The sequence below is a fragment of the Bidens hawaiensis genome, unplaced genomic scaffold (assembly GCF_021521415.1).
Source record: "Bidens hawaiensis isolate Kalapana, Puna unplaced genomic scaffold, B.hawaiensis_p1.1 tig00036059_1, whole genome shotgun sequence".
Classification (NCBI taxonomy): Eukaryota; Viridiplantae; Streptophyta; class Magnoliopsida; order Asterales; family Asteraceae; genus Bidens; species Bidens hawaiensis.
Genome location: NW_027496293.1, coordinates 27,048 through 43,555, shown reverse-complemented (window position 1 = coordinate 43,555; position 16,508 = coordinate 27,048). Strand labels below are relative to the sequence as shown.

General features: G+C 45.1%; 1 protein-coding gene and 1 pseudogene across 1 annotated transcript; both read left to right on the top strand.

The window, feature by feature from the left end:
- The first annotated feature begins 336 nt into the window (after nucleotides 1-336).
- LOC143588157 (uncharacterized) lies at nucleotides 337-906 on the top strand. Its single transcript, XM_077069244.1, has one exon. It carries the CDS (start codon nucleotides 337-339, stop codon nucleotides 904-906), a length of 570 nt encoding a protein of 189 aa, XP_076925359.1.
- A 14,428-nt stretch (nucleotides 907-15,334) lies between these two features.
- On the top strand, nucleotides 15,335-15,943 carry LOC143588155 (secreted RxLR effector protein 161 pseudogene; annotated as a pseudogene).
- Nucleotides 15,944-16,508: the final 565 nt, after the last annotated feature.

The window sequence follows — 16,508 nt, the reverse complement described above, 5'->3', positions numbered from 1 at the left end:
ACCTCAATATATCAATACAATTCACTTTCTGTATCTTTTCTACTGCCAAGATGGTATCAGAGCAGTGAATGATTCTTGGATCATTTCAAGTGCTCATCATCTACCTCTCAACATTCGTAAACCCAATTCTCAGATCCAAAACTCAAACCCAATATTTTTCCCCTCAAAGCCATGTTAGAAAACAACAGTTTATCCAATAATGATTTGTCAATACAAATCACAAATCTTCTAAAAAACAGCCTCAAATCCCAAAACCAGAACCAAAAACAAAACCTTTCTGATAGTTTGAAAATTAATCTCAAACTTAACAGTCAAAATTATGCTCTTTAAGCTCGAATGATTCGAGTTGCCATTAGAGGAAAATCCAAAGGCCTCTTGAATCATTTATCAGAAAAACCACCAGATCCAGCAGATGACGAGTGGGAACAAGATGACCTGGTGGTCTTTTCTTGGCTCATTCAAAATATTAAACCTTCCCTTGCTAGCAACCTTACTGAGTTTCCAACAGCAAAAACGTTGTGGGATGCTCTTGTGGTTACATATAGTAGTGGGAAGGATAAATTACAAACTTTTGATCTACATGTTAAAGCCAATGAAATTAAACAAAATGGCGCGCCTCAGGAGGATTTCTGGATCATAATGCAAGGGATTTGGGGCGAAATCGAACGAAGGGACCCGAACCCTATGACGTGTGCAGCCGATATCACAACTTACAACAATATTCGGGCTGAACAAAAACTTTTCCAGTTTCTCAATGCTTTGGATCGCCAATACGATCCAATAAAAAGGAAAATCCTACGGTGGGAACCCTTACCCTCAGCCGAAGGTGCTTATGCTGCTGTGCGGAAAGAAACGGCTCACCAAAGCATTCTTGGAACCATCTCAACTAATACCACATCACAATAGGGTGTAGCATCAGGTCTAGCTACCACTGGCTCTTATGAGGACGAGGGCACAGGGATCGTTTCGAGGGGTCAACGAAGGTCAGACCAGGGTTGGAAATCAACTGGTTCATCCTTCTGAGTGGACAAAAGTCGGTTGAAGTGCAGCCACTGTGGGATGTCAAAACACACAAAAGAACATTGTTTCAAACTCGTCGGATTTCCAGAATGGTGGAACGACTGTCATGAAAAGGGAAATAAGGACAGAGGAAAGGCTGCTGCCACCATGGGCAGCTCTGAAACTACAAGCGGCGGCGGCAACTGAAGAAACACTAATCGGCCCCGGGCAGATTACGGATAATCTGGGGGTTAAATTGATGTTTCCCACGAGAGTTAGGTCCGGCAAAGATGGTTCTTCTGATAACCAGCAAAACAGACACCGTGAGCTCGTCACTGAGAAGGGGGGGTACCTCCTTGTGACCACCCTCCGGCGTGAGAATCAGACTAGATTGCTCTTCAATATAAGTGTATATTAAGAGAATGACTAGAGCAGATATCAGGTAATATATCAAGATATGAGATATGAGATAAGATGATACCATTCCAAGGTGTTGGAGTATTTATAGCCGAAGGTAGGTTTCCAAGCAGGTACAGCCGGCTGAATAGTGTTCCTGTTCTGCCAACTGTGGGCTACGCACATGCCATGCTGGTGGTTGGTGGGTAGGCAGCGGCTGATAGTGACCAGGCCGGCTGTGTACTATTCCTGTTCCACCAACTGCAGGCCATGCACGTCCTCCGACAGGTTGGTGAGTAGGCAGCGGCTAATAGTGACATACAGTACAAGAGCGTGCTGCTCGTCATACTGTTGTCAGTGAGCTGTCGTATCCTTGGTCAGATCTTTTGTCCATACCTCGTCAGGTACAGTACAAAAGATCCTCCAGTATCGTACGGACTGGCTCATTTGGGCGGGAGTTTTCCCGGCTTTGTGCGGGAGTGTTCCCGGCTTGCTCACTCCTTCAGGTGACATTACTGAATTATTTAAGAGTTAAGTGCCTTGTGCGTGTAGCCTTGCTGCGCGGGTAGCCTTCCCTGATGGCTTGTATCCGCAGCTGCGGGAAGAGGCGGGGTACTTCACCATTGGGAGGCTTTTCCTGCGGGAACAGCTTGCGTACTGCGCGTAAGGACGTCACGTCTCTGAGCATGGTGGGTCCTGCGGATCCAGTTGGTTTCTGCGCAGACGTCCCTCTTCAAGGTGAGTCTTGCGGGTCCAACTGGGCTCTGCTGGGACCTACCTCTTCAAGTCCCCCCAGTCCAATGTTCTTCTCATGAATTGTTAATAAGTGAGGTGAACTTTTGGACTTAAGCAAAGGGTTTTGAAAAGGGTTTAGTTTTAAGGTTTTCCATGGGGATTCTTCCCGCGGAAGTCCTAATGTCACGTGCAGAAATTCCCGACTTTTCTGCTTGATCTTTGGGTGTGATGCGGGTAGGTCTGTAACCTCTTCGCAAGTCAGGAGCGTTGAGTTCCACTTGTGTAGATTCTCCATGAGGTTTTGGTAGTTTTGAACATAGTGATCAATTATGTTTAAACAACCAATTCCATCTTGGAGGTTCAAACAATCTAGTTCTCGATGTTCCCGCTATGCGGGGATGTTATTCCCATTTCCGCAAGCACGGCCCAGAAGATCCTTCTTGGTTTCAATTTCCTGTGGAGTGCTAGGTATGTGAAGGGTTTCGCCTTGACACTGTACCCGCACTCGTCTTATAGTTACTTTACTTCCAAGGTATTCCCGGCTTCAATTCCCTGCGGGTGCTAAGTATGTGAAGGGTTTTGCCTTGACACTGTACTCGCACCCGTCTTATGGTTACTTGGTTGCCGAGGTGTTCTTGGCTTCAATTCCCTGCAGGTGCTAAGTATGTGAAGGGTTTTGCCTTAACACTGTACTCGCACCTGTCTTATAGTTACTTGGTTGCCAAGGTAAGGGGTATATCCCCGCTTACTTTTGAATCTTTTTGAATATTTTGAAATTCTAAGAGTTAGTGAAAGGATAAGAACAGTCCAAACTATTGAAGGGACGGTTGAGTAGTCCGACGGTTTCTTCTTACAGTTTCAGAACGTGCAGGAAGTTATGGCGACGTGACAGTACATGGTCATTCCAGACGCTTTTTCAGGCGCGTGGGCGCGATTTTTTGGGCGCGTGGGTGTGGATTTTACGGCGCGCGTCCCGTCAACAGCTGTTGCCAGCTTGCTTTTTCCACGTGTCATAGTTTCATTGCACCAGCTCTTTTCTCTCTCCTCCGTATTAAATTCATCGCATTCATTGCGATGAGTATATAAAGGGGGAGAGGGTCCTTTGTAACCCACACTTTCACTTCTATCTTCTCCTTCTAAGCGATTTCCGGCGAATATTCTTTCTGAAATCGTTGCCTTTCATCCTTCCAGAATGTCTTCTTCCCATGATGTTGAGGCTACTGCCGAGGAGTCTGACGTGTTCGTCGAGAATCCGTCGTCCACTTCCGATAAGGACGATAAGAGCACTGCTGGCGAATGCCAGTGTGCTCTTCCCATCGAGCTCTATCGGTACATCGTCCGGAAGTTCATGCTCGAGCCGTTCGAGCCTGAGTTTCCGGAGCCACACCAGACGGTGTACGATGCCCCCAAGGGCAAAATAGGGGTGTATGCTGCATTCTTCGTTTATGGGAATCTCAGGTTCCCATTGACGAAGTTTATATACCGTGTCTTGGAGAGGCACGGTGTGCATCTGACGGAGGTACACCCGATGGCGATCGCCAAGATCCGCCACTTTGAGTGGGTGTGCCTTATTCTGGGTGTGGAGCCCCACGTTGATCGGTTGATGACCTTCTACTCCTGGAGGTGCATCCAGGGGTGGTACACCTTGGTCAATCGGATCAAGGGTTTGAAGATCCGCGCTACCGAGCGCAGTCTTCGGTCGTGGAAGCAGGAGTTTTTCTATATCTCCGCTCGCGTCGTCCCCCTTGCGATGACTTTTAAGAGTGGGAGAGCACTCCCCGCCCTTCACGCCTCCAACTACCAGGAGGCGAAATGGTTCTCCAAGGTTTCCCGGATCCAGTCTCCGGTTTACCGCTTTGCGGAGTCCGGGATGGTGATGCTCGGAATGAGCCGGGTGTGGAAGGAGGCGTCACAGATTCCCATCGTCCTTGAATACGGTTTGAACTCTGTCCCTTACGGTATGCTTCATATTATCCGTTAATTTAGGGTTTTTGTTCTAACCGTTTTTTCTTTTTGTTTACAGAGGGAAACGACTTGCAGTCTCTCCTGCAGCCGCGGGAGAGTGATGGTCCCGCTCGGATGGGTACTCGTGCTCTAGATGAGAACGAGTTGCCCATCCTTGAGCAAACGGTGGATCGGTTCGTGGAGGTCTACCCGCCAGGCCACGAGATCCTGAGGGCCAGGCGGCCAGGTAAAGAACTTTTTGACCCTCGCCCTCTCAATGCTCAAACCTCTGCGGGAATTCCTCTAATTTTGTCATCTTCTGATGAGGAATCCGCAGATGGTCCTTTCTTGGCGAGGAAGAAGAAGGCTGCCGGCGAGAAGGGGAAGGCGAAGGTTGCCTCCACTGCCGATCCGGAGAATTGGTCTGACTCGGAGACCGAAAGCGAAGAGGTGGCGCGGAACCCTGGTGGTGATGAGACCATTGCTCCGGAGGTTGAGACGGCTGTCACCTCCGGGCAGACCAGTACAGCGATGGTGACCGGCGTAAAGAGGCCGGTTCCATCGGGTTCGTCCCCGCCTGTTCGTACCTTCAAGTTCAAGAGGACTCGTAAGTACAAACTTCCTTTACTTTTAACTTCATATCTTTCCGCCATTATACTAATATATCTTGTCTTCGTGCAGGCGTGGATGCTACCGCATTCCAGGGCGGAGCGGGGAGGAGCACCTCCGGACCCATGACGGTAGGTTTGGTCAACCTACCTGAGGCGATGACCCAGGCGACTGCGCCTGCTTCAGTTGTTGGTTCAGTTGCTCACCCGGTTGAGCCAACTGTTCCAACTGTGACGACGTCCCCGCCGGCTGTCAGTGACATATTCACTGATTCTTTCAATGAGCCGGCGGTGAGTGTTTCTGTGGATTCTTCCACAGCCGCGGCCGCGGTTGTGAGTTCACCTCTGGTGAGTTCACCTCCGCTGGTTTCTACCGCGGCGGCCTCCGCTATGCCTCCTCCGGCGCCGGCGACTACGGCCGGTCCTTTAGGTATGTCCTGGGTTGGGGCGTCAAGCCAATCTCTGCCTCCTTCCCATCTTCCTGACCTCTTGGATGGATATCCGTTAGGTTCGGGTGATGGGTTTCGCGGCTACAGGCCTGTCGTCGACCCTACAGGTGCGTAGGGTTATTTTGGCATTTATTTTATATATATATTATTATTTTTATCATCTTTTCCTAACTGCTTTTTGCTTTTGCAGTGTCGGATTCCAATGAAGTGTATGTTCCACGATGGAACATCCGCCGAGGAACAACCCTTCGTACGCCTGTAGAATGCGTCGAATGGGCGCGGGGGAAGCAATGTCAAGCTACCAGGAGGGTAGGTTGACAAATGAGCTCCGGATTCTCCTAGCCCGGATGCAGCCGCGCGTCGAGCTGCTTTGTCGTGAAAACGACAAGTTAAAAGCAGCTCGTATCCAAGAAGTAGCTCAAGCGCGGGCTGTCCGGGAGGAGACAGGAGGCTCTCCGCCGTTGCAGCGGAGAAGGAGAAGGCCTTCCAGGCCCTTGAAGTTGAAGTTCAGGCCCGTCTCGAGGCCCGTTCCAAGGCTGCCCAAGCTGTTAACGAACAGCTTCGGCTGGCTAAGGAAACTGCACGGAACGCAACTGAGAGGGCCACCAAGGCTGAAGCTGTTGCTGAGCCTCTACGCATTGAGAATGAGGAGCTTAAAGCCAAGCTAGAGAGGCTCTAGCAGGCTCATGATGCCTTGGCTATGGAAGACGCCAAGAAGCTCCAAGAGATCTTGGACCAGAGGGGCGTGCTTGACCACAATGAGCGGAAGCTAAAGGGCGTTGAAGAGGCTGCTGCTAAGGAAGTGTTGCTCGCCAACCTTAACAAAAGTGAAGCCGAACGCGCCCGTAACCAAGCTCAAGCTGCCCTCCAGGAGGCTCTGGTTGCCAAGGAATGGCTTCTTCGAGAAGCGTTGTCTCAGGTATGCGTAATTTCATAATATCTTTACGCTTTTCTTTGTACATAGAAAAGGTTTTGATACTTGTATTTTTTCTTGTAGGTTGTGCATCGAGTCTTCACGGACACATCATATGATGATGCCATGAGCGCAGCCCTCAACGCTTCTCATGAGGATGGGGAAAAGGCCGGCTTCCTGCTTGGTCTAGGGTTCGTTGAGAAGGGCATCCCGCCTTCCAACTTTCCTTTATATGATGTGGATACTGAAGCTGTATATGACCAAGCAGTGAACCAGTATGCCGCCTTCCCGCATCCGGTGGTGGAGAAAGTGAACGAAGTTGCTGCTGCTGATGATGGGCTAACCATTCTTAAGACCTTCCTTGAACCGCCACAGCCAACTGATGGTGCGGGTACAAGTGGGTTTGGAGGGAGTGGTCCTGAAGCTTGAACCTTTAGATCCCTTCCCACTGTTAGGATAGGTTTACATTGTATAGATTTATATTCTTGTAGGCGGGTAGCTACCCGGTCATTCTTGTAATACTTGCATTATTATGGAATATAAATCTTTGTGCGGGTAGGACCGCTACTTTTAGTGGATGACTTGCTTTATAAACGTTATATGACTTGCTCATGCATATTATAGTTTAATTTGGCACTTGTTTTGCCGCATAAACAATGTATGATTCGCTTGTGCATACTGTAGTTTAACTTAGCAATTTCTTAAGTACTTTGAATAAGTTAACCTATCAACGTGGCAGATAATAGGTTAAAGTTTTGCTTCCTCTTTCGTGATTGTACGGGTAAGACCGTCACTTGCACTTAGTAGGATGGCTAAACTTTACCTATATCTGACCTGCGTGGAGGTTTTCCTCATTTTTTCCGTGAAGATATTCTAAGTGTTCTGAATAAGTTAACCGTTCGACGCGCGGTTGTCGATAGGTTAAAGTTCAGTTTCCTCTATCATGATTGTGCGGGTAAAACCGTCACTTGCATTTAGTAGGATGACCAAACTTTACCTATGGCTGACCTGCGTGAAGGTTTTCCAATCTTTTCCTTAGAAATTCTTGCCGTTTTTTGTGTTTATGCGGGTTTTGCCGCCTTCCACACGCAACGACTTCTTTTCACACTTATTTATGCGGTGGGGGCATATCAGTGTTTTGAATAAATTAACCGTTCGACGCGCGGTTGTCAATAGGTTAGTTCGGTTTCCTCTATCATGATTTGTGCGGGTAGGACCGGCACTTTCATTTAGTGGGATGACCCAACTTTACCTATAACTGACCTGCGTGAAGGTTGGCCGTTTTTTGTGTTTATGCGGGTTTTGCCGCCTTCCACAAGCAACGACTTACTTCCCCACTTATGTATGCGGTGAAGACCGGCATATCAGTGTGGAAAGTTCATTAAGTATAAATGTAAGACCATCAGCGTCAATGTGATAAGGAGAATCATTTCCATTAGAAGTGGCTCTGGGCCTTTTCTTTTACAAGTTTGGAATTGATCTACATGCAGACTGTGTAATTGAGCTCCCTTCCATGTTCTTGGGAGTGTCATCGAGCCTTTCGAGCCGATATGCACTTGGTTCGGAATCTCGTTGTTTACGCAGTATGTAGTCTCCGACATTGAAGCTGCAGTTTTATTCGTGTTTTCCCCAACTGGGGTTCTACACGCATTAGCCTGCTCAGCGTTCATTACGCCACGAGGTGCGTGAGCGTCCCATCTCTGACAAATGCTTCGACGATGTCCTTCAAGTCTACGCATTCCTCAGTGTTGTGGCCTCTTGTCCTGTGGAAGTCACAGAATTTGCTCTGATCAGCGTTGTGACGCTCTCGGATTATTGGAGCCTTTGGCCATGGGAGTCTCTCGGTGTCGAATATCTCGGTGACGCTTTTGGTGAGTGGCGTCCATCTGGAGTTCCGGTTTGACGGCATCTTATCCTTTCCGCCTAACCGAGGGTGCGAGCCGGATGAGGTGTCAAAGTTTACCCTTGACTGCCATATGCCTAGCTTCCTCTTTTTGTTTAGTCGGGCGGTAAGGACGTTGTTTTCTCTTGTTTTCTGGGTGTAGAGGTTTGTGCTTTGGGGAAGATCTCTACCCGGTTGCTTTTCCGTTTCCGCGAAGCGTTTAGCTGCTGTCATGATGGCATCCCATGTGGATGGCATGCCATCTTTACCCGTTAAGGTGCGGATGAGCTCTGGGTCTTTTGTGCCCTGGATGAAAGTAGCGCGAACAAGATCTTCGCTAATATTACCCAGACTTAGCTTCTTTGAGTTGAAGCGAGTGATGAAGTCTAGCAAAGATTCATCTTCCTCTCGAATGCAATTGAGGATTGTCCATTGCTCTTCGGTATACTTTCTTTGTTGGCTGAAGTGTTGGCTAAACTTCTGTTGGAAATCTGCCCAATCGTAGATGTGGTGGACCGGTAGACGGTCGAACCACGCTCTGGCTGCTCCAACCAGCATCATCTGGAACATATAACACCACGTGGGTTCCGTCCAGCTGCTGACGGTTGCCCCCGCTATGAATCTGTTCAAATGATCGTCTGGGTCAGATATACCATCATAGGTGCCGATGTTTGACATCTGTTTGGCACTTCTTGGGGCGATTGCTTCCGCAATGTCCCTTGCAAACTTGGAGGTTCCCGCATTTGCAGCGGTTGGTCTGAAGGTTTTAGAGAAGTCACGTGGGTTTCCACCCGCGTTTTTTGGTTTGAAGGCTTCTCCAAAATTCCTTCTTGGTTGGAAGTCCGATTCCTTACGCTTCCCTTTCGCCCTATGTCGAGGGTTTGCGTCGTTGTCGGATTCCTCCGAATCATCGTCCCAGTACTCGCACTCATTGCTCATGTTGAGCTGTTGAGTGCTTCCGAATTCGTCAGCCTGTTGGAGTGAACGCAAGCGTTCATTCAACTCAGCTTGGAATTCCCTTTGACGTTTTTCCGCCCACGATTTAACTTGTTCAAGTATTTGGCGGGGGGCCTCGTCTGTTGTCTTTCCACCTGGGTATCAATGAATCCCAGGGGAGGATTGTTTACTGCACTTGCCCAGGCTCGGGTACCCGGGGTAGTGTTCGTAAAATTTACTGCACTTTCCCCGGCTTGGGTAACCGGGGTAGTTTTCGTAAAATGTGTGTATTCGCCGGTGTTCCCCCCAGTAGCTGGGGTTGTGGTTACCCGGGTTTCTTGGTCACTCGTTGGCCTTGGCAACGGAGTAACCTTAACCATCTTTCCAGGAGTTTGAAAAAACTGAAAGTAATTCTAGCTTTTGTCCCACGGATGGTGCCAATGAAGAAACACTAATCGGCCCCGGGCAGATTACGGATAATCTGGGGGTTAAATAGATGTTTCCCACGAGGGTTAGGTCCGGCAAAGATGGTTCTTCTGATAACCTGCAAAACAGACACCGTGAGCTCGTCACTGAGAAGGGGGGGTACCTCCTTGTGACCACCCTCAGGCGTGAGAATCAGACTAGATTGCTCTTCAATATAAGTGTATATTAAGAGAATGACTAGAGCAGATATCAGGTAATATATCAAGATATGAGATATGAGATAAGATGATACCATTCCAAGGTGTTGGAGTATTTATAGCCGAAGGTAGGTTTCCAAGCAGGTACAGCCGGCTGAATAGTGTTCCTGTTCTGCCAACTGTGGGCTACGCACATGCCATGCTGGTGGTTGGTGGGTAGGCAGCGGCTGATAGTGACCAGGCCGGCTGTGTACTATTCCTGTTCCACCAACTGCAGGCCATGCACGTCCTCCGACAGGTTGGTGAGTAGGCAGCGGCTAATAGTTACATACAGTACAAGAGCGTGCTGCTCGTCATACTGTTGTCAGTGAGCTGTCGTATCCTTGGTCAGATCTTTTGTCCATACCTCGTCAGGTACAGTACAAAAGATCCTCCAGTATCGTACGGACTGGCTCATTTGGGCGGGAGTTTTCCCGGCTTTGTGCGGGAGTGTTCCCGGCTTGCTCACTCCTTCAGGTGACATTACTGAATTATTTAAGAGTTAAGTGCCTTGTGCGTGTAGCCTTGCTGCGCGGGTAGCCTTCCCTGATGGCTTGTATCCGCAGCTGCGGGAAGAGGCGGGGTACTTCACCATTGGGAGGCTTTTCCTGCGGGAACAGCTTGCGTACTGCGCGTAAGGACGTCACGTCTCTGAGCATGGTGGGTCCTGCGGATCCAGTTGGTTTCTGCGCAGACGTCCCTCTTCAAGGTGAGTCTTGCGGGTCCAACTGGGCTCTGCTGGGACCTACCTCTTCAGACGAGTGATCGGAGCAGCGGTTTTGGAGGCATGGTGTCCGCCGATGTGAGCGGCGATTCTGATTCCGGTGATGGAGGTAACGTGGTTGAGAAAGACTTCTCAAACCCCTCTATTATTAATCCTAATTTTTTATGTCCTTTAGTTCTAGAATATTCAAACAATCCCTCGTCAGAATCAGTTAATAACAAAGTTGACCAAAAAGTGTTTAGTGATATTAAAAAAACCATTTTTTGCCACTCCTAAAGAATCTGTTTTTTGTTTTAATAACAAAAATAAAATTGTGAGGGAACCTAGAACTGGTAAACGAACTTTAGAGTCAATTGGACAGGTAAATATGGTTAAGACATGTGATGATTTATATAATCAATGGATATTTTATTTTGGTGCTACCGACACCATGACCTTTGACTTATCTGACATAGTCTCAAAATCTCAACCCAAAATTAATCACATTAAAACTGCCAATGGGGGGAAAGTTCCCGTAAAGGGAGGGGGCACTATTGAAATTTCCCCGACATTAGAACTATCAAATTGTCTTTACGTCCCGTCATTGTCACATAAACTATTGTCTATTAGCCATGTGACAAAAGAATTGAATTGCTCTGTATTAATAAATCCCACATTTTGTATCCTACAGGACATCAGGACGGGAGCGATTATTGGGCGTGGCACTGAACGCCAAGGATTGTATTATGTGGAAGAAGTGACTCAACATGGTACTGTGATGCTAGCTCATGGAACTACAAAGAGAGAAGCTTGGTTGTGGCATAGCAGATTGGGACACCCATCTATCGGTTATTTACACCTTTTATTTCCAAAACTATTTCCTCTTAATGAATCGCTGAATTGTGAAACTTGTGTTTTGGCTAAAAGTCATAGACATACCTTTAAATCGAATAACACGAGGGTTAATTTACCTTTTCACTTATCTATTCGGATGTTTGGGGACCCGCGGAAGTTATTGGAGAACAAAACTTTCGTTTTTTCGTATTATTTGTTAATGACTGCACTCGTATGAAATGGATTTATTTTTTAAAAAACAAATCTGAGGTTTTTGATAAATTTACTATGTTTTATAGTATGATACAAACATAATTTAAAGCTAACATACAAACGCTTCGATCCGATAATGGGGGCAAGTTCATAAATGGCTCGATGAAACAATTTTGTCAAGAAAAAGGAATAATTCACCAAACATCATGCTCCTACACTCCCGAACAAAATGGCACTGTCGAACGAAAAAAACGCATTCTTTTAGAAATAACTCGAGCCCTTCAAATTGAATCTCAAGTGCCTAAGTCTTTTTGGCCCGAAGTCATAGCTACCACCACTTATCTTATCAATCAACTACCAACCAAAGCACTTGACCTAAAAACCCCTCTACAAACTCTTTCAGAATTTACCAAATTGCCGCCAGCTCTCACATTGCAACCACAAATATTTGGGTGCTCGGTCTTTGTCCACATACCCAAAATAAACCAGACGAAACTCGGGCCCTGTGCTGAAAAATGTGTTTTTCTAGGCTAGGGGTCAATCAAAAAGGGTATCGATGCTATAGCCCCAAAAGACGTCATATGTACATTACCATGAATTGTGATTTCCTTGAAACCGAATTCTTTTATACATCCCAACACAACGGTCAGGGGATAAAGTGGATATTGACACGCTGAGTTGGCTAAAGTGGGTTCCAAAATGGGCTTCATCATCCGAAGAAGTTAATCAAAGTATCCAAAATGAGTCACTGACTTCCCAGCAATCTGATGGACCAACAATCAGTGTTCCTAACCAAAATCCTACCGACCTGACATCTGAGGTAAGTAATTATCATGAAGATGATAATGTTGATATATATAATAACCATGAGATAAAAATAGAACAAACAGTGCAAGAAGAACAAGGCAAGCCAATACAAGAAACTATAGTCCAGGAAAAACAGGGTGACCTAATACAAGAAACAACAATGCATGAAGAACTAGGCGAGCGAATACAAGAAACAACAGTGCGGGGAGAGATGACTGAGAGATGCATTCTTCCACCAAGAGTCGACAGAGGAATCCCAGCCAAACGATACTCTCCAGAAAAACAAACGAAGGCGTCTAAATATCCTATGGCAAACATAGCTGAAGGAAATTTATAGAAAGAAGCTCAAGCCTTTACCTCTGCCCTATACGCAGAACAAATTCCAACCTCCTTGGAACAAGCCTTGAAATCAAAGAACTGGAAGGATGCAATGGATGCAGAGATGAGTGCATTAATGAAAAATGATACATGGGAAAAATGTGACCTACCTTCAGGAAAGAAACCAGTAGGATGTCGTTGGGTCTTTACAATTAAACATAAACCAGATGGAACCATTGAAAGGTATAAAGCACGGTTAGTGGCTAAGGGCTATACCCAAACGTATGGTGTAAGGCCCCGTTCCCGGTAGCCCTACTTTAGCGTCGGATCTACTCATAAACACAGTTCTTACAAATCATAGTTAATTAGAACTTTCGCGGAATATAAAACTTTAACCATTTATTACAAAACATTTATTCTTTTCTTTGATACCGTAACACAAAACATTTTATTTAAAACATCTTTTCTTCTTTCTTCAGATGCCAGCCGTTCAATCCATGTCACGTGTCATCCTCATGATAACTCTATAATCAGCTCACCTGCGTGCATACTAAAAGTCAGCTACGCTGAGTGAGTTCTAGTTAAACAAGCAACTTATCATACAACCACTACATGCATCATATACGTATCCGAAGGCACGTAGCCCACTATCTGGCCTGCTCACCTTACCACTTAACCTCTTATTTACCCCTATCACTTAGCCACTTTAATAACGAATGACGTTATGCTACTTTGCCACTTTAATAACGTATAATGTTATGTCACTTTGCCACTTTAATAACGAAGTCACGTATAGGCTTACCCTACCACGTACTATCGTCATGCACTAACACTCTTACTAGACTCTTGCCACTTCTAACACACTCTACCTCTACTTGTCTACAACACACTTCATATCATTACATCATTTACATAATAACCAAATTACATCCTAACATTTACACACACTAATAACCACTTGACAATCACTATCCTTGGCAATACGTGCAATATCTGAAGATCGTTCACGCACCGACAAGCATTATATAATAGCTAACTCGTATAACATCTATAGCATACACTTACCACTTAAGGTAAGTGTATTCACACTTCACACCGAGTATGCACACAGCCCCGAAAACATAACAAGGAAAATGGGGCTAGAAACTCACCTGAATCCTGCTTCGTTCTCCGATAGTTGTTAATCCCTTCTTTAACTGAGCTCGGCTGACTGTACAAGTTACACGTATCAATACTCATCTGATCTAATCTAACGACCTTGTATTAGCTTACTTCTACTTAGCATTTTTATGGTTTTCCTTTATTTTAACCTTCTCTTAAGTCCTTACAAGGCATACCATCGCGTGTGTACACTTGTAAGTATACATATACGAGTCGCCATTTACCCGGGTCTTAATATAGCGAACTTTGATATATAAACGAACTTATTGATAAGCGAACTTAGATATATAAACGAACTTAGATATATAAGCGAATTATTGATAAGCGAACTTATATATATAAGCGAACTTACATATCAGGCGAACTTATATGCGGTGAAGTTACAATGGGCGAACTTGTATTCATGCGAACTTAGATGAGGCGAACTTAACAACTCGCGAACTTAGATATAGGCGAAGTTACAGCAGCAGCTACGGGTTCTTTCTCAACCCCCATAATCATCTTCGTTTTAACATGTAACCCCTTGATATGATATTAACCAACCCCGTGAACATTCCCATGATCGATATCGTGTAAAACTCGGCCCGGAAAGCATAAAGTTTTGACCTTTAAGCTAAAAACGTTCAATACTAGATCTAAGGTTTATTTTAAGCGAGCCGTACATAGCCATGAGTTCGTAAAGTCCATTTTAATCTTCAAGTTTGCAACTTTACGATTTGTGTAGACCCGATCTATCATCCTACCAATTTTCATGTAAATCCGTTCATGAAAAGTAAACCTTTTTAACAAAACGTACCTTTGAGGTTTTTGTTTGAAATCACTCGAGATGCTCAAAACCATATCAAACGAACTCCGATTTGAGTGATTCAAGCAGCCACGGAACCGTCTCGTCCCGATCTACAAACCCATCAGCTCACCTTTGCCTGAAACCGCCTCTACAGTCGCCCGAATAGTGAAACAGTGGCCGGAAATCCTCATTTTGAGCTGCTACGGTTTTGCTGATAAACACCATACTTCCCGACCTCTGATCGAAGATCTAATCTGTGGGAATATTCATTTATATACCGTGAACACTCAGTTAAAATTTGGGACCGATCCGACGGCTAGATCTCCGGTCTTTGTGTCATTGTGGGTGGTTTTCTCAAAAACGGGAATTGAGTTAAGTGTGTGTTTTGATGGTGGAGGCTATGGTGTAGAGATGTATGAAAATGGAAAGGATTAGGGTTTTAAGGGGTATTTATACTCCCTTAAGCCCATGGACCTAAGGCCCATCTTTCCTTTTTGGTCCAAAATTAACTCCATCTAATTAGCCTACTTATTCTTCCATCCTTATTATTTTATTAATTTTCTACTAACTCAAGTAAACTTTTCCATCATAAATAGATAATATATTAAATATTATTTTTAGAAATTTAGGGATGTTACAAGTCTTCCCTCCTTAAAGAGGTTTCGTCCCCGAAACATAGCTTATTCCTTGTAAAAGGAACACTTCTTATATTCACGCACTTCATTGAATCGTCTTTGCTTTCTGGGTCATTCTTCTTACTCCTGACTTGCAGTCATCGAGTGGTGATCATGTGTTCTAGCTATTAAGGTAGCTTGTCCATGAGGCTCTCGATGTCTCAAGTCTCATCTCGACTTGGGAAGACTTAAGTACTTTCTTGGAATTGAGGTACTAAGGTCTACGCGAGGGATATTTATATGCCAAAAGAAATACGTTCTTGACCTTCTAGCCCCGACAGGGATGATCGATTGCATGCCCGCCGACAATCCGATGGTAGTAAACCATAAACTTCGTATGGAAGAAGGAGTAGAGTTGGCGGACAGAGAAAGATACCAACGGTTGGTGGGTAAGCTTATATATCTCTCACATACTCGTCCAGATATTGCATATGCAGTTGGGGTGGTCAGCAAGTTTATGCATCAATCCAAAGTAAATCACATGGAAGCAGTACGAAGAATTATCAGATATCTTAAAGGAACGCCAGGCTATGGGGTCCCTTTTCAACCAAATAAACATTTGAAGATCCAATTATACACTGATGCAGACTGGGCAGGAGATGAAGATAATCGAAGATCAACATCAGGATACTTCACGCTAGTTGGTGGAAATCTAGTGACATGGAGAAGCAAAAAACAAAAGGTGGTAGCATTGTCTAGTGCCGAAGCTGAATTTCAAGGGATTGAACGAGGCCTCGCTGAGGTACTCTGGATACGCAAACTTCTAACCGAAATTGGCTTCCCTCGGACTGAAGCAAGTAGGATCATGTGTGATAACAAAGCTGCAATACAAATTTCAGAGAATCCCGTTCAGCATGATCGCACAAAGCATGTGGAGGTCGATAGGAATATCATCAAAGAAAAATCGAAGCAGGAATTATAGTGCTACCATTCGTTCGATCAGAAGACCAATTAGCAGATATCTTAACAAAAGCCGTTAATGGAAGACTCTTCAACAAATGTCTAGACAAGTTGAGCATCGGAGATCCCACTACTCAACATGAGGGGGAGTGTTAGAAAATACAAATTGTAGGATCAGTGTGACATCATTTCCTATTTATGGAGATTAGGACAGCAAGGAAATCAAGGACCGTTGCATACTCATTAAAGAGTATTTCCAGTTTTTACTTTTTTTTATTGCATTTCCTTATTTATGTTTAAAGGACCATCTATTTATTTGGTACATTTTCTCCTTGTAAAAGACACCTCAATATATCAATACAATTCACTTTCTGTATCTTTTCTACTGCCAAGAGAAGCCATCATGGAGGATAAAGAACTTTTGTCATTAATATTTTTATCGGTTCCTTTATTTTGTAATTTTCAAAAGAATCTCCACCTTTTATATTTTATTTTATCAACAAATAGTAGGAGATTGTTATACGAAATCATGTGTGTAGTTGTGCATGCCCAAACAATCTAGATTTTTATAATGTGGGGTTTGGATG